The following is an 18,675-nucleotide window of genomic DNA, read 5'->3' as shown; positions in this document are numbered from 1 at the left end:
GAATCATAAAAGTGCTTTGGATTGTTGCTATCAGCATAAAACTGAATTTCATCTGCCTTCTTATTGAGCCAGGAATCCTGCATCTCTCTAAGCTTCGCTTGTATTTTACTTTTGATGGAATTAAATGTGGCCTTTTTAGAAGTGGATGAACAATCCTTCTGGGAAATCCTGTGGAGTTCTTGTTTTTCATTTAGCAGCTTCTGAATTTCCCCATTATTTTCATCAAACCAGTCTTGGTGTTTGTGAGTGTTCTGACCCAGATGAGCAAATGCAATGCTATATACCAAACCTCTGAAAGCTGCCCACTCCTTTTCTACTCCACTGTTGCCACCTGTGTGTTGGCTCAACTTTCCCTCCAAGTCAGCAACAAACTGTTCATGCTCAGGGAAGAGCTCTAATTTGTTGACATTAATTCTTCTGGTAGTCATTTTGTCTTGTGGGCGGTGCTTTTGATGAATGTGAATATTTAGCTTGGAAAGGATAAGTCTATGATCAGTCCAGCACTCTGCACCACATGTTGCCTTTGTTGCTCTCACATCTTGTCTGTCTCTTCTCCTCACAATCACATAGTCTATTAGATGCTAATGTTTACTGTGAGGGTACATCCATAAAGTTTTATTGCATTTAGGTAAACAGAGGACAGTGTTGCTGATGAGAAGGTCATGCAGTGCACAAGTCTTCAGCAGTAAATGACCATTGCTGTTGTTGTTTCCAACTCCATTCCTCCCTAGGACTCCCTGCCAAGTCTGGTAGTCTGAGCTTACTCTAGCATTAAAGTCACCCAGAATTATAAGCTTGTCCTCTTTAAGCACATTGATGATAAGGGTCTCTAGGTCTTCATAAAATTTTTCTTTGACTTCATCATGGTTTGTCATGGTGGGAGCATAGGCACTGATGATGGTGGCATGGCATTTTCCTGTGAGTGGGACATGTCATGAGCCTATCATTCACTCCTTTTGGCAGGCAGCTTGCTGATTAAATTAGTTTTGATTGCAAAACCCACACCAGCTTCACGGCACTCCTCTTTACTGCACCCACTCCAGAAAAAGGTGTATCCAGCTCCAACTTCAGCAAGTTGGCCTTCATTTGCCAACCTTGTTTCACTCAAGGCTGCTATTTGGATGCAATACCTATTGAGTGCTCTTTCAACAAGAGCAGTTCTTTCAGGTCTACTGGATTTTGTGTTGCTTATTAATATGCGCACATTCCATGTGCCAATGGTGAGAGGAATCATCTTTGCAGATGTTTTCATATATTTTGTACATTTTTTTGTGTGTTTCAACTACATAGTAGGATTCCTCACTTGCTGCAGTAATCAGGTCAGGTTTGGGTAAGTAGACAATGTTTAGGGCCCCCTTCCTTACACCAGGAGGTGAGCAGTGCTATCCTTAAAAGGCTGCTTAGACACCCAGGGGGCTGCCAAGTCCCACTGCTGCTTCCAGTGAGAAACTACCCTATGACCTGGGCCACCAGTGTGCAAGGTTGTGACTACAGCTCCCAGTGTATCCACACCTGCTACTTCATCACTTACCTGTCACCATAGTTCTTTGAGGCATAATAGTGAAATGGTATGGGTGGTGTCTTTTGATTCATGCGTAAATTGAATTTAAGTGAGGCAGAGTTACATGAAGTCATCAGCCTCACTCTCTCCTCCAGAGTCATCATGGCGATGGCTCAGGATGCAGTGGATAACCTTGGTGTCTTTGATGTCTAACCAAGCTCTAAGCAGTCCACATCACCTGCTTCATCTGCTTCATGGTCATGGGAACAAAATGTTTTCATCTGCCATTCTACCAGAGGAAGTCTTCACATGCTTGGGGTAGACACCCCCGAACTCACCAATGGGTTTGAGAACACTTGGTTACCCTCAACCTGGTTTGGTCCATCTGCCAAGACAGTTTACCGGGGTATGGCTGCTGTGCATGCTGCAGCTTCTTGGAGCCACAGGTGAGAGTTAGGTGGAACAGGCGGACACCAAAGGTGGAAAGAGCCCCCAAAAGGCTCAGCAGCCATCACAGCCAAGGTACTGGTCCTCCCTGAACACACCCAACACCCATCAAAGAAGGCATCGATGACACACTTGTCCAGCCCTAGGGGATGTGAGGCTGGGAGAGGCAGCCAGTGGCCCAGATAATAGAAATAAGGCCAAAAGGGTAACAACAAGAGGATTCAGCTCTAAAAAGGCAATAGGTAAAGGGATCAGTAGGCAGTCTTAGGAGATGACTCCCTCCAAAAGTGTCTTCAATGGGACAAGTGCTTTCTTAAGAAAGGAAGGGAGGGAGGGATGACATTGATGCTGCCTCCTCCCACCTGCCTCCCTTCATTCTTCCCACTTTCCTCCTCCATGACTTCAGGGTTGGTGTCAGCTTCTTCAGCCTTGGAAGCTTTAGAAGATACTTCCTTCATCAAAGCTACTTGGTACTGGCTAAGAAATGGAGTGGTGGTTCAGTGGGATAGGTTAGGTACACAAGACACAGTAGTCTATGATGATAAGAATCTACTATGTGATAAAACCAAAGACCCCAGATTCTGGGATAAGACCCTACTATTTGACAAAAACTGGAAAATAGTATGGCAGAAACTAGCCATAGACCAACATCTTACACCATATACCAAGATAAAGTCAAAATGGGTACATGATTTTGACATAAAGGCTGATACTATGAGCAAACTAGGAGAGCAAGGAATAGTGTATTTGTCAGATTTATGGAGAATGGAAGAATTTATGACCAAAGGACAGAAAAAATTATGAAGTGCAAAATGGATAATTTGGATTACCCTAAGATAAAAAGCTTTTGCACAAGCAAAGCCAATATAACCAAGATTAGAAGGTAAGCAAAAAAGCTGGGAAACAATTTTTACAGCCAGTGTGTCTCATAAGGACTTCATTTCTCAAATATATATAAAACTGAGTCAAATTTACAAGAATACAAGTTATTTCCGAATTGATAAATGGTCAAAGGATATGAACAGACAGTTTTCAGAAGAAGAAATTAAAGCTATCTATCGTCATATGAAAAATGCTCTAAATCACTATTGATTAGAGAGATGAAAATCAAAATAACTCTGAGGTACCACATCATACCTATCAGATTGACTAACATGACAAAACAGGAATATGATACATGTTGGAGAAGATGTAGGAAAATTGGGACACTAATGCATTGTTGGTGGAGTTGTGAATTGATCCAACCATTCTGGAGAGCAATTTGGAACTGTGCCCAGAGGGCTATAAAACTACATACCTTTTAATCCAGCAATACCACTGCTAGGTCTGTATCCCAAAGAGATAATAAAACAGAGAAAAGGACCCACATGTACAAAACTACTTATAGCAGTTCTTTTTGTGGTATCAAAGAACTGGAAACTGAGGAGATGCCCATCAATTGGGGATGGCTGAACAAGTTGTGGTATATGGATATATGGAATATTATTGTGATATAAGAAATGATGAGCAGGCAGACTTCAAAAAAAAACCTGGAAATATTTATATGAACTGATCCTGAGTGAGGGGAGCAGAACCAGGAGAACATTGTACACAGTAATAGCCACATTGTGCAATGACTAACTTTGATAGACTTAGCAGTTCTCAGCAAAGCAAGGATCTAAGACAACTCCAAAAGACTCATGATGAAAATGATGTCCATATTCAGAGAAAGAACTGTGGGGTCTGAATGCCGATCCAAGAAGACTATTTGCTCTCCCTTTTTTGTTTTGTTTCGTTTCTTCCTTCTCATGGTTTCTCCCATTGGTTCTGATTCTTCTTTACAACATGACTAATGTGAAAACATGTTTCATATGAAAGTATATATAGAGCCTATATCAGATTGCACACCATCCTGGGGAGGGGGAAAGGAGGAAGGGGATGTGGCAGAGTTCTTGGTCCAAATTCTGGGTTTGCCCACTTGTATGAGGCAAAGGAGGATACCTGATTACAGTCAGGAGCATGGTTAGCTAAGAGGAATCATTGTCAAAGCCCTTGGCTTGTAGGGTCCAGGAAGGGTAGGGCTGCAGGTCCTGTTGGCCCATTGTACAGATGTGGAAAACATGCTCTGAGCATGGACAAGACCATGGGGAAGGTGGGGCTGTCCTGTCTCCTGCCTATCCCTGCCAGCTGCCTCTCCCTGAGGGACTCTCTGGGCTTGTTCCTGGGGCCTAAGATAGTCAGACCACCTCTGAGGCAGGGCCTTTACCTGTACCCAAGACTCCAAATCTTCTTAGGTCACTAGGGTCTTCCTGGTCCCTTCCAGGGAAATTCTGACCTCTTGGGTCAGGGAGTAAATGGACAGCTGAGCTGGCCTCCCAGGCTGACTCCTCCTTGAATAATGTTCCACTTTCTTTGTCCTTCCCCCTGCCACAGTTGAAGCTGTTCTTGCTAGTAAGAAGGAAGTGGTTGCTCCATCTAGCCTCTGCCACTGCCCAGACATACACGTCACGGATGGAAATGAAGTTGTCCTGAGATCCTCCCAGGTCTGGGGGATCCTGTGGATCACAGTGGAAAATACTCCCCAAATGACAGCCCTCCTAAAGGGGGCAGAACTGTTTTGCAGGTGAAGCGCCAATCCTACCCTGCCCCCCAAGGTGGCATGGTCAGCCACTCACTGCCAGGCTATGGTATGAGGCTGATGGATCCTGGAGCACTCCCTCCTGCAGCCCACCCATGAACATAGCAATTCCAAGGCTACTGAGCCCTGGCATCATCCTTGCTGTGGGAAAAGATGCTTAGACACTGCTGGGACCAATGTCCCTGACTGCTGGACTCCAGTGGAGCTGAGCTTAAATGTGTCATTGAGCGGGAAAGGGCTACCTTCTCATAGACACTTTCCCTCTGCACACACACGTAAACACAAACACACACATGTATACACATATATATACGCACACACAAAACATACATATTGTACAATATACATGCGTGTGTACACAAACACACACAATGCACACAATATATATGCATGTACTCAGTGCACGCACACTATACATACATGCGTACATACGCAAACACACATATACATATGCATACAACATACATGCATGCATACACACTCACTCACCAACACACACAAACACACACATACTGAATCCAGAGGCTGCAGAGAAAGCTCTCTGGTCCCCATGCTGCTGGGGAGGGGTGGGGGGCGCAGCTCAGCTGGGGATGGAAGATGAAGACCGAGAGGTTGGACTCTGAACTTCAGAACAGACTTCAGCTAAGGCAAACCCTTCTTGACGTTTCTGGGGCGCAGGCAGGGCACCTGGAAGGCTCAGCTTTTTATAGCAGGGAAAGGCCTGGCATCATCTCTTTCCCATCCCTGGTTCTAACCCTAACTGGGCCAGCCCCACCCCCCTCTGCCATGGAGCAGGAAGGGCTGTGGTCAGTCAGCGAGGCCTCATGGAAGGTTAGTCTGGCTGGGGGTGAGGGGCTAGGTGACAGCACCCAACAGGGCAGAAGGCCCAGGGAACCCTGCTTGGCAGCCAACCCTCTTTCCAGGGCAGGACAGCCCTGCCCCTGCAGTGGTCACGGCCTCAGATCTAGCACTGACTAAGCGCTCAGGGACAGCTCCTGGGACCTTAGCCAACCATCCAGCCACGGTCCCTCCTCTTGCCCAGTAACTGGCTGGGTGTAGGCCCTGGTGATCAATGCTTGATCTTCATCATCCCTGTGATGGGTGACAGGCTCCCCATGAACCAAAGAAGGTCCCCCTACTGCCTTCTCCCCCTTCACAGCCTGGACCTGCCCAAGACTAGCAGGGTGAGGCAACCCCACCCCACCCTAGGGCCTTCAGCCTGTGCCTAGGGTTTAGGGGAAGCCCCTTCATCACCTCCCTCAGGGGTTTCCCCTGTTCTCATTCCCCTCAGTCAGCCTGCTTCCCACACTATAACTCTGAACTTGAACCCTAACCAGAGGCCAGCCCTTGTGGACTCCTGCCCTGCCCAGTCCTCACCACCCACTCCCTATCTGACTCAGCCATTTGAAGGTCCTAAGGGAACAGAAATCCAGAAGCCAGAACCAGCACAAGCACCTACACCAGCCGATGCTTGGCCCTGGGACATTGAGGCACAGCTGAGAGCTTCCTGAATGGGGGAGTGTGATCTAGTGGACAGGGCTTGGAGGTCAGAGGACTCAGTCTCAGCTCTCCCACTAAATGACTGTGTGACCTGGACGAGTCCCCTAATCTGTCTGCCCCTCAGTGTCGTCATCTGCCAAATGAGGGTGTTGATCCTGACAGTCCCGAAGGTGCCCTCCAGCTCTAAGAACCTATTAGGAAAGAAACACAAACCAGCAAGAACAGGGGAGAATCTGTGTGGTGAAGGAGAACTGGGGGTGAGGGGCACAGGCAGGTGGGAGAAGGAGAGCGCCTCGAGGAGGAATGAGAAGAAAGATGGGAAAGGGAGGCGTAAGATGCCTGGGGGTGGGGAGTCTGTCAGAGAGCCCCCAGAGTCTGGGGAGCAGAGGCTGAAGAGAGCAGGTCTGGCAGTAGGGTACTGCTCTGGAGGGGCAGAGACCAGGCTGGAGGCGATGGGTGTTTGAACAGGGTAGAAAGATGGAGCATGAGGAGAGAAGGGGATCAGACAACAACGGGAAAGTGGCCCCTTTCTATCCCTAACCCCGTGCATTTAGATTGTTCTGGACTAAGCTCAACAGATCGAGACCTTGGCCGAGCTTCTGGCACCGTCTCTGGGCTGCAGGTGCATTGGAACCTAACCGGGGGCTGCCCCTCCTCCCACCTCCCCCTCCCTCCCCTCTTTCCTCCTCACTCCCTCTCCCTCCCCTCTCCCTCCTTCTGGGGCTACACTCCCTGCCCCATCCCCAGTCTGCCTTCGGGACTTCCCCCTCAACCCATCGTCTCCTCAAGGACCGCCATGTTGGAGGTAAGAGTCCTCAGCGTGCATCATGCCTGTCTAGATTACAAACCATCTGAGGACAGGTAACCCTAACCCTAACACTAGATCTTCATCCTCTTTCAGACCCCAAATGCAGGTATTTGCAATGCAACAATGCACTTGTGTGCCTACCACCTTCGAGGCGCTGGGTTCGAGGGACAGGAAAGCTAGGTCACAAGATCTTGAGAAGTGGGCAGACTTCCCTTTCGTCCTCAAGCCTCCTGTGGTGGTCCTGCCCCAAGCCCAGCCCTGGAGCTGAGGACACACGTGAGGCCCATCACAGCCAGAGCTCCTGCTCTGGTCTCCCTCTCCCCCTCCCCCTCTCTCCCTCCACTTCTCTCTGTCCCCTCTCTTTCACTCCAGTCCTGCCAACACCAACCCCTTGGCATCACCCTTTGCCCCAGTCCCCTCCTGCTTAATCCCACAACCGGCCTCCCTGTGGTCCCCACTCCCTGGAATTTTCTATCAGTCTCTCGCTGTCTCCAGTCTCCTTCCCAGCTGCCTGCAAACACATCATTCTAAAAATAAAAAATAAAAGGAAGGCTCATCAGGCTCCTATTCTCTACTCCCAATTGTGATTGTCCTCTATCTTTTCCCCTTCTCAGCTGAGCGAAGCCGCCTCCGCTTCCTGTCTTCTCATTCCCTTCTGGCTTCCGGCCTCTCCATTAAACCTGCTCCTTCCCAAGTCACCAAAGATCTGCAACGGCCGTGCCAGTCCTCATTTCTCTTCACCTCTTTGTGGCTTCTGGCACTTCGGTCACCCTCTTCTGTTCACTCTTTGGATTTGGGTAGTACTGTGGTTTACTGGTTCTCCTCTGAGCTCTCTGGCACTCCTCAACATCCACGCATACATGCCCCCTAACTGTAAGTGTTCTACAAGGATCTCCTCGAGGCCTCTTTCTCCTCTCCCCTCCCCTCCTCTCTTATCCTCATTATCTCCCAGTGACTTCATCAACCCCACGGAGTTCAGTCATCATCTCTAGGCAGAGGATTCCCAAATCCAAAGCACATCAACAAGTATGTATCAAGCACCTACTGTATACCATGCACTGTATTAAGCCCTGGGAATAAAAAGAAAGGCATAAGACAATACCTGCCCTCAGGGAATTCCCAGTCCAACAAGGGAGACAGGATGCCAACAACTCTGTGCCAATAAAATATGGGCAGGAAAAACTAGGGATAACCACCAAAGGGAAGACAGTGAGGGGCCTTTAATGGGGGATCAGGTGGAATTTTGGCTAAGATTTGAAGGATGACAGAGAAACCAGGAGGTGGAGATGATGGAGGGCATTCCAGGCAGGAGGAATGGCCAGGGCAAAGGCCCAGAATCTGAAGATGGAGTGTCCTGTATCCAAGGAACAGCCAGGATAGCAGTGATGCTGGATCCTAGGTACCAGGGAGCGAGTCAGGTGTAAGAAGACTGAAAGGTTGGGGTTGGGGGTGCAGGTTCTGAAGGATTTTAAAGCCAAACAAAATTTTGTATTTAGTCCTAGTAATAGGATTTAATACTCTCATATGACTCATGTAGAAACTGAGGCTCATTAGGTATATCTACCTAATATCTACCTAGCCCTACACTCTCTGCTGAGTTCCAGTCCCACATCAACAACTGCTTTTTAGACATTTCAGAATGGAAGTCCCATGGACTCTATATATCCAGAGCCAAAACACATTCTCTTTGCCTCACACTCTCCCCTTTCCTGTACTTCTCTGTTTTTGTGAAGAGTACCAAAAATCTTCCAAGGTTTGAAACCTCAGGCTCACCATGGACTTCTCCCTCTCTCTCTCCCCCAAGATCCAATATGGTGCCAAGGCCTGCTGATGTCACCTCTCCAACATCTCTTGTCAATGTTATCTCTACCCTTTCTCTCCTCTCACTCTACCCCCCACCCTGATAAAGACCCTCATCACCTCACCCCTGGACTATTGCACTAGCTGCTGGTCAGTCTGCCAACCTCAAATCTCTCTCCACTCCAGTCCATCCTCCACTCAGCCAACAGAGTGATTTTCCAAAAGTGAATATCTGACTATATCACCCCTTCTCAATAAACTCCTTGGTTCTCTATCATATTTTTATTCTCTTTTTCAGAAAGGAGAAGAGAACAATCTATAAACCATAAGCCAGTGACTTTGATTTCTGAGGGAAAAAAGGCAAAAGTTATCCTTTGTTTCTTTTAAAAATCATTATTGATTTCTTTTCTCTATATACCACCCACAGTTCTCAAAATATTCCACTCACCCCCACTCTCTTGAGAGCTATCTCTCCTGACAAAGAATTTTTTAAAAGAGGAAAGAAAACTTGGCAAAAGTAAAGAACACATCCACAAAATCTGACATTCTATGCAGTATTCCACATCTACCGTCCCCCACCTCTGCAAGGAAGGAAGGACAGTATGTTCTCACATCTTTTCACACCAATAGGGAGATAACCCTGGAGCCCTGAAATTGGCAGGGTGCCCCTCCCAGAACACTGGTCCTACTTCCCAACTAACTGTCACAGCCTCATCCAGGGAAACAATCCTGTGGAGATGGGGTCAGCCATCCCATCATCCAGTGGGCAGGCGAGTTTATCCAGCTGAAGCAGCTAGACTCCCAGAGGGAGCAAAGGGAGGCAACAAGTCCCAAACAGGCCCAACTTTCTACAGTACCATCTTGACCACCATTTTCCCTCTGGTCCTGATGGGGATAGCCTAGGACCCTACACTGAAGAGGCTGGAAATGATCCTGCGAAGCCACCCCTGTAAAGATGAAGCCTGGACCTGTTCCCATAGGGGCTGCAGCCCCAGCTCCTGAAGACCCTGGAAAGAAAGCTTTTATCACCCTAATCCTTGGCTCTGTCCAATGCTTCAACATCAGAAGCGGATGCCATTTTATCATGGAAATGACATGAAAGAAGAGGCCTGGCCACCTGCTTTGGGCTAGGATCATCTATCAGACCTTCCCTCTGGACTGTCTCCCCCATTAGAATGGGAGCCTCCAAAGCTGGGACCCTCCTTGGCTTGGTGCATAGCACCACTTAATAAATGTTTCATTCATCCACTTATTACGCTCATCATTTCTTACAGGGCAGGAATATTGTCTTACTTTGTGCTACACCTTATTTAGCTATGCCACAATTAGGTCCAGACCTTAGACACCACAAAAAGTGTGGCTAGGAACATTTTGGAGGCGCATCTATGGGGTAAATGCCAACAGTGGGATCTCTCAAAGGGTATGGGCGTTTGAGTCACTTTCTTGAAATTTCTTGGAGGCTTCCTAATAACAGCCCAGACAAAACTGAATTATAGGTAAATAATATGTCCAAGTTTGGCCCAGGAAGAGTTGAGAAAATATGTGTCTCTTGTCATTGTAAATGGAGGGTACAAGGGGGTGAGATAGTGCATATTGGCCACTAAGTAACCACTGGTTCATTTTGCTGCAAGGTTGTTCTTCTTTTTGAAGTCTCTTGTACTTGAGCTAGCTCCTGGGGCCAGAGAGAGGATGGATTTGGAGACAAATGTGATATGAAATCAGGAAGCATCAATAAGTTGGCGATTAGAAGTCCAAGTCATACAGAAACATCACAGTCCTCAGCAGAGATGACCCAAACCATGCAGATGTTTTGAGTGCAGGAGGCCAGATATGAACAAAGAACGGAAAGAACCAGCAGGACCTGGAGAATATGAGATCATGGCAAGGAGTCTATGCTGTTCACCTTATAATCTTCTCCTGTCATCTGTCAAGGAGAAACATCCTTGACCTGGCAGGACAAACCACAAATGGCCGAAACCTGTGAGAAATAAGGACATTGACCACTTGAGTGCACTGAGCTGGCCTGGATGATGGGAGGGAAAGTCAAGGACTTGGCAGGGTGGCTAGATCGATGAGCCATTGAGCTGCTGCCAGGGATCACTAAGAAAAGGACTGGGCAAAGCAGAGAGATGCTGCCACACTGGGGCCATTCAAAGATGGAGAGAAACTGACAAACTGTAAGTCACAAAGTTTGTCTTCAATACCTGGAAGAATTCTAGAAAGCAGAGGGATGGTTTGTGAGCCCTTAGAAAGGGAGGCAGTGATCACCAAGAGCATCCTGGCTTCATCTAAACAAACCATATCTCAGGCCTCTCCCTAGGGAGGAAGGTACATCTCTCCCAAGGGACCTCATCTGAAACATTAGAGCACATAGTAGATCTCTGGAGGGGGCTCTCCAGATACTGGTGACTGGCCAAAGGCCCACCTGGATACTTAATCAGCCAGCACCAAACTGGGAGGAGAAGGAAACCCAGTGGACAACAGCAGGCAGGGTAGGATAAGGCCTGGACAGGCTAACCACTAATGGGAATCAAAGAGCATAAAACACAATAGGGACAAATGTGCTACTGTCTTATACTTGGGTTCAAGAAATAGATTTCCTAAGTGTAAGACAAGGGAAGGGCACCGAGGTCATGTAGCGGATGGAGGGCTGGACCTGGGTTCAAGACAACCTGAGTTCAAACCCAGCTTCAGAAACTTACTACCTGTGTGACCCTGGGCAAGTCACTTAACCATTTGCCTCAGTTTCCTCATCTGTTAAATGAGCTGGAGAAGGAAATGGCAAACCCTCCAGTATCTCTGCCAAGAAAACCCCAAATGGGGTCACAAAGAGTCAGGCACGACTGAAAAATAAACCTCAGAAGACAAGGGAGGCATCTGACAAAGGCTTGGGACCTCAGGAGAAAAGCTTGCTATGAGGCAATATGAGGAATATTTGACCATCAAGTAAGTCTGCCTTAGGAGAGTCATAACTGCCAAGGACAAGGAGAGCATTTTTGCTCTCTACTCTGCCCTACCCAGACTCCATCTGGAGAGCTGTAGTCAGTTCTGGGTACCACATTTTAGGAAGGAAACTGATAATTGATGGAATATCCCTGGTTGGGAAAACTGGACATGTTGCAGCCAGAGAATATTATGATGGGGGGGGGGTGCAGTATTAGGGGGATAGGAGAGCTGGGCTCAAGCATTCCCAGGGCTATCATGTGACATCAGATTAGCCTTGTGCTGCTTGACCCCAGAAGGGTCCCAAAACGGCTGGGAGCTACAGAGAGGTGCTTTAGGCTTGATGTCTAGAAGAACTCAGGGAGGAGAGCAGTCCCAGCTGGGAATGGGGTGTGGAAGTGATGCTGATTCAGATGGGGCACTGGGGTGAGGGCTCCTGGGGACCTTTTCAGGTATGAGGCTCTGGGGTTCTATGTCAAACAATAAAGGGAAAGGCCAGTGAGTATCTGTGAGGAGCGGCTGAGACCTAAAGCTACAAATGTCCAGTTCCATCATCTTCACCTGGACAGTTTGACATTTCAGGTGGGCAGAGTGGAGAAAGCTGCCTGGATTGGGCATGTGGAGCATGGAGGTTCCAGCAGATGGCTGGTTCCTGAGAAGGTGTTATGGGAATAATGTACTTTGGAATCCCAAACTGACAGAGGGATCTATGAGGAGAAGGGAGGCCAAGGGCCAGAAGCTAGGCTGTAGAACAAGGCTGTAAAACAGCCAACCCTTGGGGTGGTGGTGGTGGGGAGCATGATGAGGCAAACATAAGCAGAATTGGGAAGTCCAGACTTGGGAGCCTTGAGATTTCAGCATTTCTGAGAGACAGGAGGCCCAAATTGGGGGAGTGCCTGGAGGCAAGTAGAGTAGAGAGGGCCCTCCAAAGGGACCTGACCAGTCACTGAAGTTGACCAAACAGAACAGCCCTCAGCGGGGTGATCAAGTATCACTGCCTGTCACAGCTGAGAAACGGCTCAGTCAGTGAGTCAGATCTCACTGGGAAAGCCAGGATGATGGAGTCATGGGCTCCAGGTAACCATCAGCACTCTAGTGGGTTACATGGGAATCACCTGGACCTGTTCCAGAGGACTCACATGGGCTCTCCACAAGGGGACCCTTCTATTGTCCCTCCCTAAATGGGAAAGGTTTCCTCTCTTCCAGTGATGACCCTCAGGGCCCAGGGTACTTGGCTAGAGGTCATCCTGGGAGCAGGGTTCAGGATGGCTGCCCCATTTTCTCCTTCCTCATCCACTTGTGGGCTGAATTCCAAGAGGATCCATGGTACCTGAGCTAAAGTCATTGGTCACGAGTGATACCTCCAAAGGACAGTGAGTCCTAGTAATGTCTCCCTTCCCAATGCAGGCCCAGGTCCCAGAGCACTGCTTCATTACAAGCCCCAGGACGCTGGACAGAGCCAGGACCCATGATCCCATGTCCTACCTCCTGGGGCTCCCTAAGCTCTAGCCCCAGCAGAGCCAGCCTCTTTAACCCAGAATGGCCCTAGCCTGGGAGTGGGAAACGGGGTAAGGGAAGGTCCTTAGGAGTTGGGGGACTTGCAGCTGCAGCCACAGCCTTGGTCAGACAGCCTGGCCCCCTGGAAACCATCCCAGCCAAGGGCCCTGGCCTCCTACTGACCTCAGCCTCACCCCCTCATTCCTCTTGGCCTGGCCAGTGGACTATGCAGCTGCCTGGCAAGCAGCCCCACCTGACAGATCAGGTCCTGAGTATACTCTGACTGAGTCTCCCTCCCCTTGGCTAGTCCCAGCCAGGCCCTTCCCCAATATCTGCCCTTTGTAGATGGATTGCCCAGCTGGCTGAGCCTTTGCTCCTCTGAGCCCTGCTCTGCAGCCCCCCTGGCTGGGTTCACCATGATGTTCCCCTTAGCCCATCAGCTATTTCTGATGAGACAGCAAAGGGGCTCCCTGGTGTACAGGGGATGGAGCCATGGTCTGGGCATCACAAACCACAAATGAGGGGGAGTCACCTTCAGTGTCTATGGGGGGCAGTTCCCAAAGTGACTCTGGTGACATTCACCAGTTACCCTGGTTGTTCCCTGCTCCATTCACCAGAGCAGGAGAGTTTGCCAATTGTGAGCTGAAGGTCTGTTTGGGGCACAGTTGGGTTAGTTCAGAAGTGTGCCAGAGGCAACAGGCCTGGTCATCAACAGGCCCTGCTTACCACTGCTTACTTCCCACTTCTCTGACAGGGAAGCCATAGATGAATCCCCAAGAGATGGAGCACTGCTTGTCTCCATTCTAGAACCTCAGAGCACTGTGGGCAATGCCTGTCCACAGTCTGATCATCCAGGTCCCTGGGCTCCAGACTCTGGCTCATTATCAATATGAAGATCGTCTAACACAGATGGACAGACAGAGGGACAGGTGGATCCACTCTGTTTCCACATCCAGAGACTCCAGCCTTTCTTTTTGAGACCCCTGCCCTCACCCACCCATTCACCTGACTGGGTTCAGGCTTGGAAAACCTCTAGAACTCTCCTTGAATCTTCTGACTTGATCTGGTTTGCCAGAGGCATTTACCCATCCCAGGCAACTGGCCTTTCATTTTCTTCACCTGGCCCCACCCTAGACCTCCACTCCTTGATCCTAAGACCCCATTGTCTTGGTTCCTGGCATCCGACCTCTAGTCACCCCAACCTACTGGACACTTCCATCAAGATCCTCCCTAGACCCCTCCTCTAGTCACCCCAGACTACTTGGCCAACCCTAGATTCCTCCCACAGTCCTTCTGTATGTAAGATCCATCTTGTTTCCATGAAAGGTCTCAGATTCAATTTGGTCTGCTTGCATTAGCATCACAAATGCTCAGATTCCTTAAGAGTCTAGCCAAAGCTGAGATTCCTAAAGAGTCTGGCCAATATGGTGGATTTTTAATAAATCTTGTTTTTCTTTGGTTTTCCTTTGGCCGAAAGAAGACTTGGATCAAATTCATTCAGGCAGGACCCAGGTGTCCCTATTTTGGGGTCTTAGCATCCCAAACCCTCAACACACCCACACTCAAAGTTTCTGCCTCCTGTGTCAGGACCCACCTGTGGATTCCTGATTGCATCCCTGCACATCTGTGTTTAGGTAGGAACCCCAAAGGAGCTGAGCCTGGTCAGCTTCCAAGACTCCCAGAAAGCCCCAGCCTCAGCAACTCAATCCCAGTTTCCACCATTGCCTGAGGGCAGGCTAACTTGCTCAGACTTTCCTTGGGGCAAATATTCCCAACCAACTTTCTGCTGGGGTGTGTCTTCACTTGGATAATATTTCTTCTTCCTTTCACTTAGAAGCTTCCACTCCATTAGAACTGCCCATTCTACAAGAAGCCTCCCACAGTCACCTTAATGCAATGCCTTCCCTGCACTGATTATCTGACCCTGGAGATACCTGGTTTGTACCAAGTTGTTCTTTGAGAGCCAGGGCTACTGTTTGTCTCTTTGTACGATCAGGATTTTGTCAGTGCTGGGCACATAGTAAGTGCTTAATCAAGACTTGCTGTTTGTCTCTTCTACTAAGCTTCCTCACAGATTATAAAATCTCCATGTTAGGATCTGACTAGTTCTGTTTCAGCCAGCTAGCTGGCTTGCTGCAGATTTGAAACTTAGAAGTGACATCTCAGAATGAGCTCAAACCAACTGGTCTCAGATGGCCCACTACATTACTATGTGTTTGCTTAGTGCCCGCCTGGGGATGGGGGTCAATGACCAATCACTGCCTCTCAGCTCTGGGGCCTCCCACAACCAACTGCAGCCCCCAGTTCCACACCCTCAATGAAGGCTGAACCCCACAGGGCCAGACTTTCCCAGTCACAATCACTACTTAAATATTTCAAAATGAAAGTGAAGGAAGAAGCCTCTGGCCAGGAGGGAGGTGGGGGTGGCAGGGCAAGGATTAAAGGGGAAAATGCAGGTCCATTTCCTGTTCTTTGGAGAAACTCAGAAGGTTTGGAGGTTATGAACCAAGGAATGCACAAGTATTTTTTTTAATGTGCCAGTTCTGTGCTAGGTACTATAAAGACCGGGAGAAAAAAGAAGCTCTCAGCGTGCACAAAAAATAAACACAGGGTAAATTTTTTGCGGGGGAAATAAAAGGGGCTAGACTAGCTGCCCAGACTCCCAAGGAAGCCTGGGAGTCCAGATCTGGTCCGAAACTTATAGAAGAGAGTGAGGTCAGGGCGCCCACACACACGCACACTCTCTCTCTCTGTTTCACACACACACACACACACACACACACACACACACACACACACACACACACACACACACACACACACACACCCCACTCTTTTTCAGCCTGGAGGCAGTCTCCCGGAGAATAATTAGCCCGCCCATTAGCTCAAACAGCTCGGCAAGCGGAGGCTGCTGCATACACGCCACATCTGTAGAGTGACAGGCTGACGCTCTCCAGATGTGGTCAGTTATTCTCTCTTTGCCCGGCGTCTTCCAGAAAGTGATGACTTGAGGAAAAGCGCAGTGAGCAGTGAACATATTCACAGCATGAACCGTCAACAGAGTGACACTGAGCAGGCGAGGCGGAGGGGCCGGGGCAGTGGCGGGAGGCAGCAACGGCTGCGCAGGGAGTCAATTCCAGGCCGGGCCCATGACCATGACCTCCCCTCTCGCGTCTCCCGAAGCAATCTTTCGGCGCTTAGGTCTGCCTTCATTGATTCTCATCTGGACTCGGGCCCCAGACCTGGCCCCATTAAAGCGAGGCCCGGGGGCCAATTTGCTTCTGGTCTGAAAGGCCCAGCAGCAGCCGCTGCCCTGAAAATCTCCCCCTGGCTGGGGTGGGGGCAATTGAGCCTTACTGCCAGGTAGACTCTCCTTTCTCACTCCACCCGCCCTTGCCTTTCCTTCTTGCTCCATTCCGTTTAAACAAATTCTTTCCGGTTATTTTCCGGCTCCTGGTAAGCTGTCTGCAGGGAGGCTGATGGGGGGCGAAGAGGGGGGGAGGAGAGGCTGAGGGTGTCGACCTTGACTGGACTATGGCGCCCTGAACGTCCCCCCACCCCACTGTCGTCAATTATGATTCAGGAAAAGAAGGGCCCAGAGACAGACTGACCAGGGCGAATTCTGCTCATTCCGGAAAGGAAAGCACCACGAACCTTTCCAAAACAAATACTGACCCCTCGGGTGAGATCGGCTAAAGAGGTAGAACTCAAGTGGTCAGTTTCCGGAGAACCTTCCAAAACACAAGAGGGAGGGGGACTAGGGAAGCCTAGGAGTGTGGGAGCTGGGGGCTAGAAGGACAGGAGGCTGGAGGGAGGTCTGGGGACTCCTAGGAGAGCTGGGGGAGGGGGTGGAGGGAGAGTTTGGGAAGGCTAGGGGACATCTAGGGGAGATGGGAGGCCCTTAGAGCTGGAGACGAGACGGTTGGAGTGGGGCTAGGGACATCTAAGGGAGCTGGGAGGGCCTTGGGGATAGGGGAGGGGGTCTAGTAGGGCAGGGGGCTGGGGACGTCTAGGGGAGCTGGGAGGATCTTGGGGGCTGGGGAAGAGGGAGACGGCGCTGAAGGGGGAGCTGGTCCCCAGCTCTGACAAGGTACTAAACGCTAAATTCATTCCTAGCAAGCTTGACCGCCCAGGAGTCAAGTTCAGCCAAGGACCTGTTCCTCTGGTGTCGAACTTTTCTGAAACTTTTACAATCCCAGAAAGTTCCCCAGATGTTAGTTGGGTCAGGGTGTTCCTGGTTTTATCCTTCTCAAGTCAAGGGTGCAGCCGCGAGGCCTCCTGGGCTCCCACAGGGAGGGAGAGAGCACTGATCAGATGGGGCCAAAGGGCCCTGGAAAAGTCAGGAGTCCCCAGCCGCCACTTGGGGTGAGGGGTGAGCCAGGGTCCAGCACCCCGCCAGGTCGGCCCCCAGCAGGCGACGGAAGATCGAGGCTGCGGTCTCAAGTAAGAAATATTGGGCAAGGGTGGGGGAAACTTGGCAAGCCGACCCGCGTGGCACAGCTCTCCTGCTCCCCCCCACTGGGGGTGGGGCTGGCTGGCTGCCAGGTCCCCAAGTCCTGGAGCAGGGGCCCTCTTGAGTGGCTCGCGCACATACAGACAGCGGGCGCCGCTCAAGACGTGAGTCCCGCTTGGCCACTTGGCAGAAGCGCGGGGTGCCTGCCTCAGTTCACAGTGTTTCTCCTAGGTTTCCCCACCACCCTCTTCCCGGCAGTCGGGACTTACAGGCTGACGGTCCGGCGGGGCAGCAGCTCGGGCTGCGGCGTGGCCACCAGGTCTCCTCCAGCACAGGCCACCCGGATGCGCAGCTCGGGCCGCCCGGGTCCCTGGGCGCGCTCGGCGGTGCACAAGCAGCCGTCCAGGGGCAGCGGCTCCGGGCAGTGGCGGCTGGCGGCCCCGATCCCCACCAGGCTGAGGGCCAAGGCCAAGTGCAGGGCCAGGGCGGCTCCGGGGTCCATGGGGTTCGGGACGGCTGCGGGCTGGGGCTGCTGGGGCCCGGGGCCGCCTCATGGCCCGCACCGTCAGGCTGGCTGCCCTTCTGCTCAGGTCCACTGCCCTCCAGCTGGCCGCCCCGGGGCTCCTCCTCTTCCCTCCACCTCCCCCCAGCCGGAGGAGGGGGCGGGGCGGGGGAGGCCTGGAGGCGGGGGCAGAGGCGGGAAGGGGCGGGCCAGCCTTTAGAGCCAGGCCCAGGAGCCGAGGCCGAAGGGGAGGCTGGCTAGGCTGGGCCCGGGCCGGGCGGGCGGCCGACGGTCCGCCCAGGGACTGAGGTTGCTGCTGCGGCCGGTGTCTGTCCGGGGTAGGGGGCAGAGCCTCCAGCTTATCTGAGGCGGGGCGGTGCCCCCGTCCCGCAGCCCCATCTCTATGCCCGCCAAGGCGTTCGAGGGCTGAGAGCTTTAATGGGGTTGGGCAGGGGCTCCTGTCAGTGGTCCTGGTGCGTGGACATGGGGGAGCAGAGCTTCCGAGCACAGGCTGTTCCCAAGACTGCTCCAAGCCTTGGTCTGGCGTCTGAGTCCCCCGCCGCCCCAACCCTCCGCTTCCCCAGCGTCGCCCGGAGAGACAAGTCAA

The 18,675-nt window shown here is 50.9% G+C and overlaps 1 protein-coding gene across 3 annotated transcripts in view; it reads right to left on the bottom strand.

Annotated features, from left to right (window-relative positions):
- ADGRA1 (adhesion G protein-coupled receptor A1) overlaps window positions 1-18,389 on the bottom strand; it is a 282,987-nt gene extending 264,598 nt beyond the window's left edge. For 2 of the 3 annotated variants that reach the window (XM_072629134.1, XM_072629135.1), the window contains exon 1: window positions 17,836-18,383. In XM_072629134.1, coding sequence (XP_072485235.1) covers window positions 17,836-18,068 — 233 coding nt within the window. In that variant the 5' untranslated portion in view covers window positions 18,069-18,383. Of the gene's footprint in view, window positions 1-17,835 lie in introns of all 3 variants that reach the window. The other variant, XM_072629136.1, reaches the window with a different exon arrangement.
- Between the last annotated feature and the right edge of the window lie 286 nt (window positions 18,390-18,675).

The sequence above is a fragment of the Notamacropus eugenii genome, chromosome 1 (assembly GCF_028372415.1).
Source record: "Notamacropus eugenii isolate mMacEug1 chromosome 1, mMacEug1.pri_v2, whole genome shotgun sequence".
Taxonomy (NCBI): Eukaryota; Metazoa; Chordata; class Mammalia; order Diprotodontia; family Macropodidae; genus Notamacropus; species Notamacropus eugenii.
This window is presented reverse-complemented; position numbering and strand designations above follow the sequence as displayed.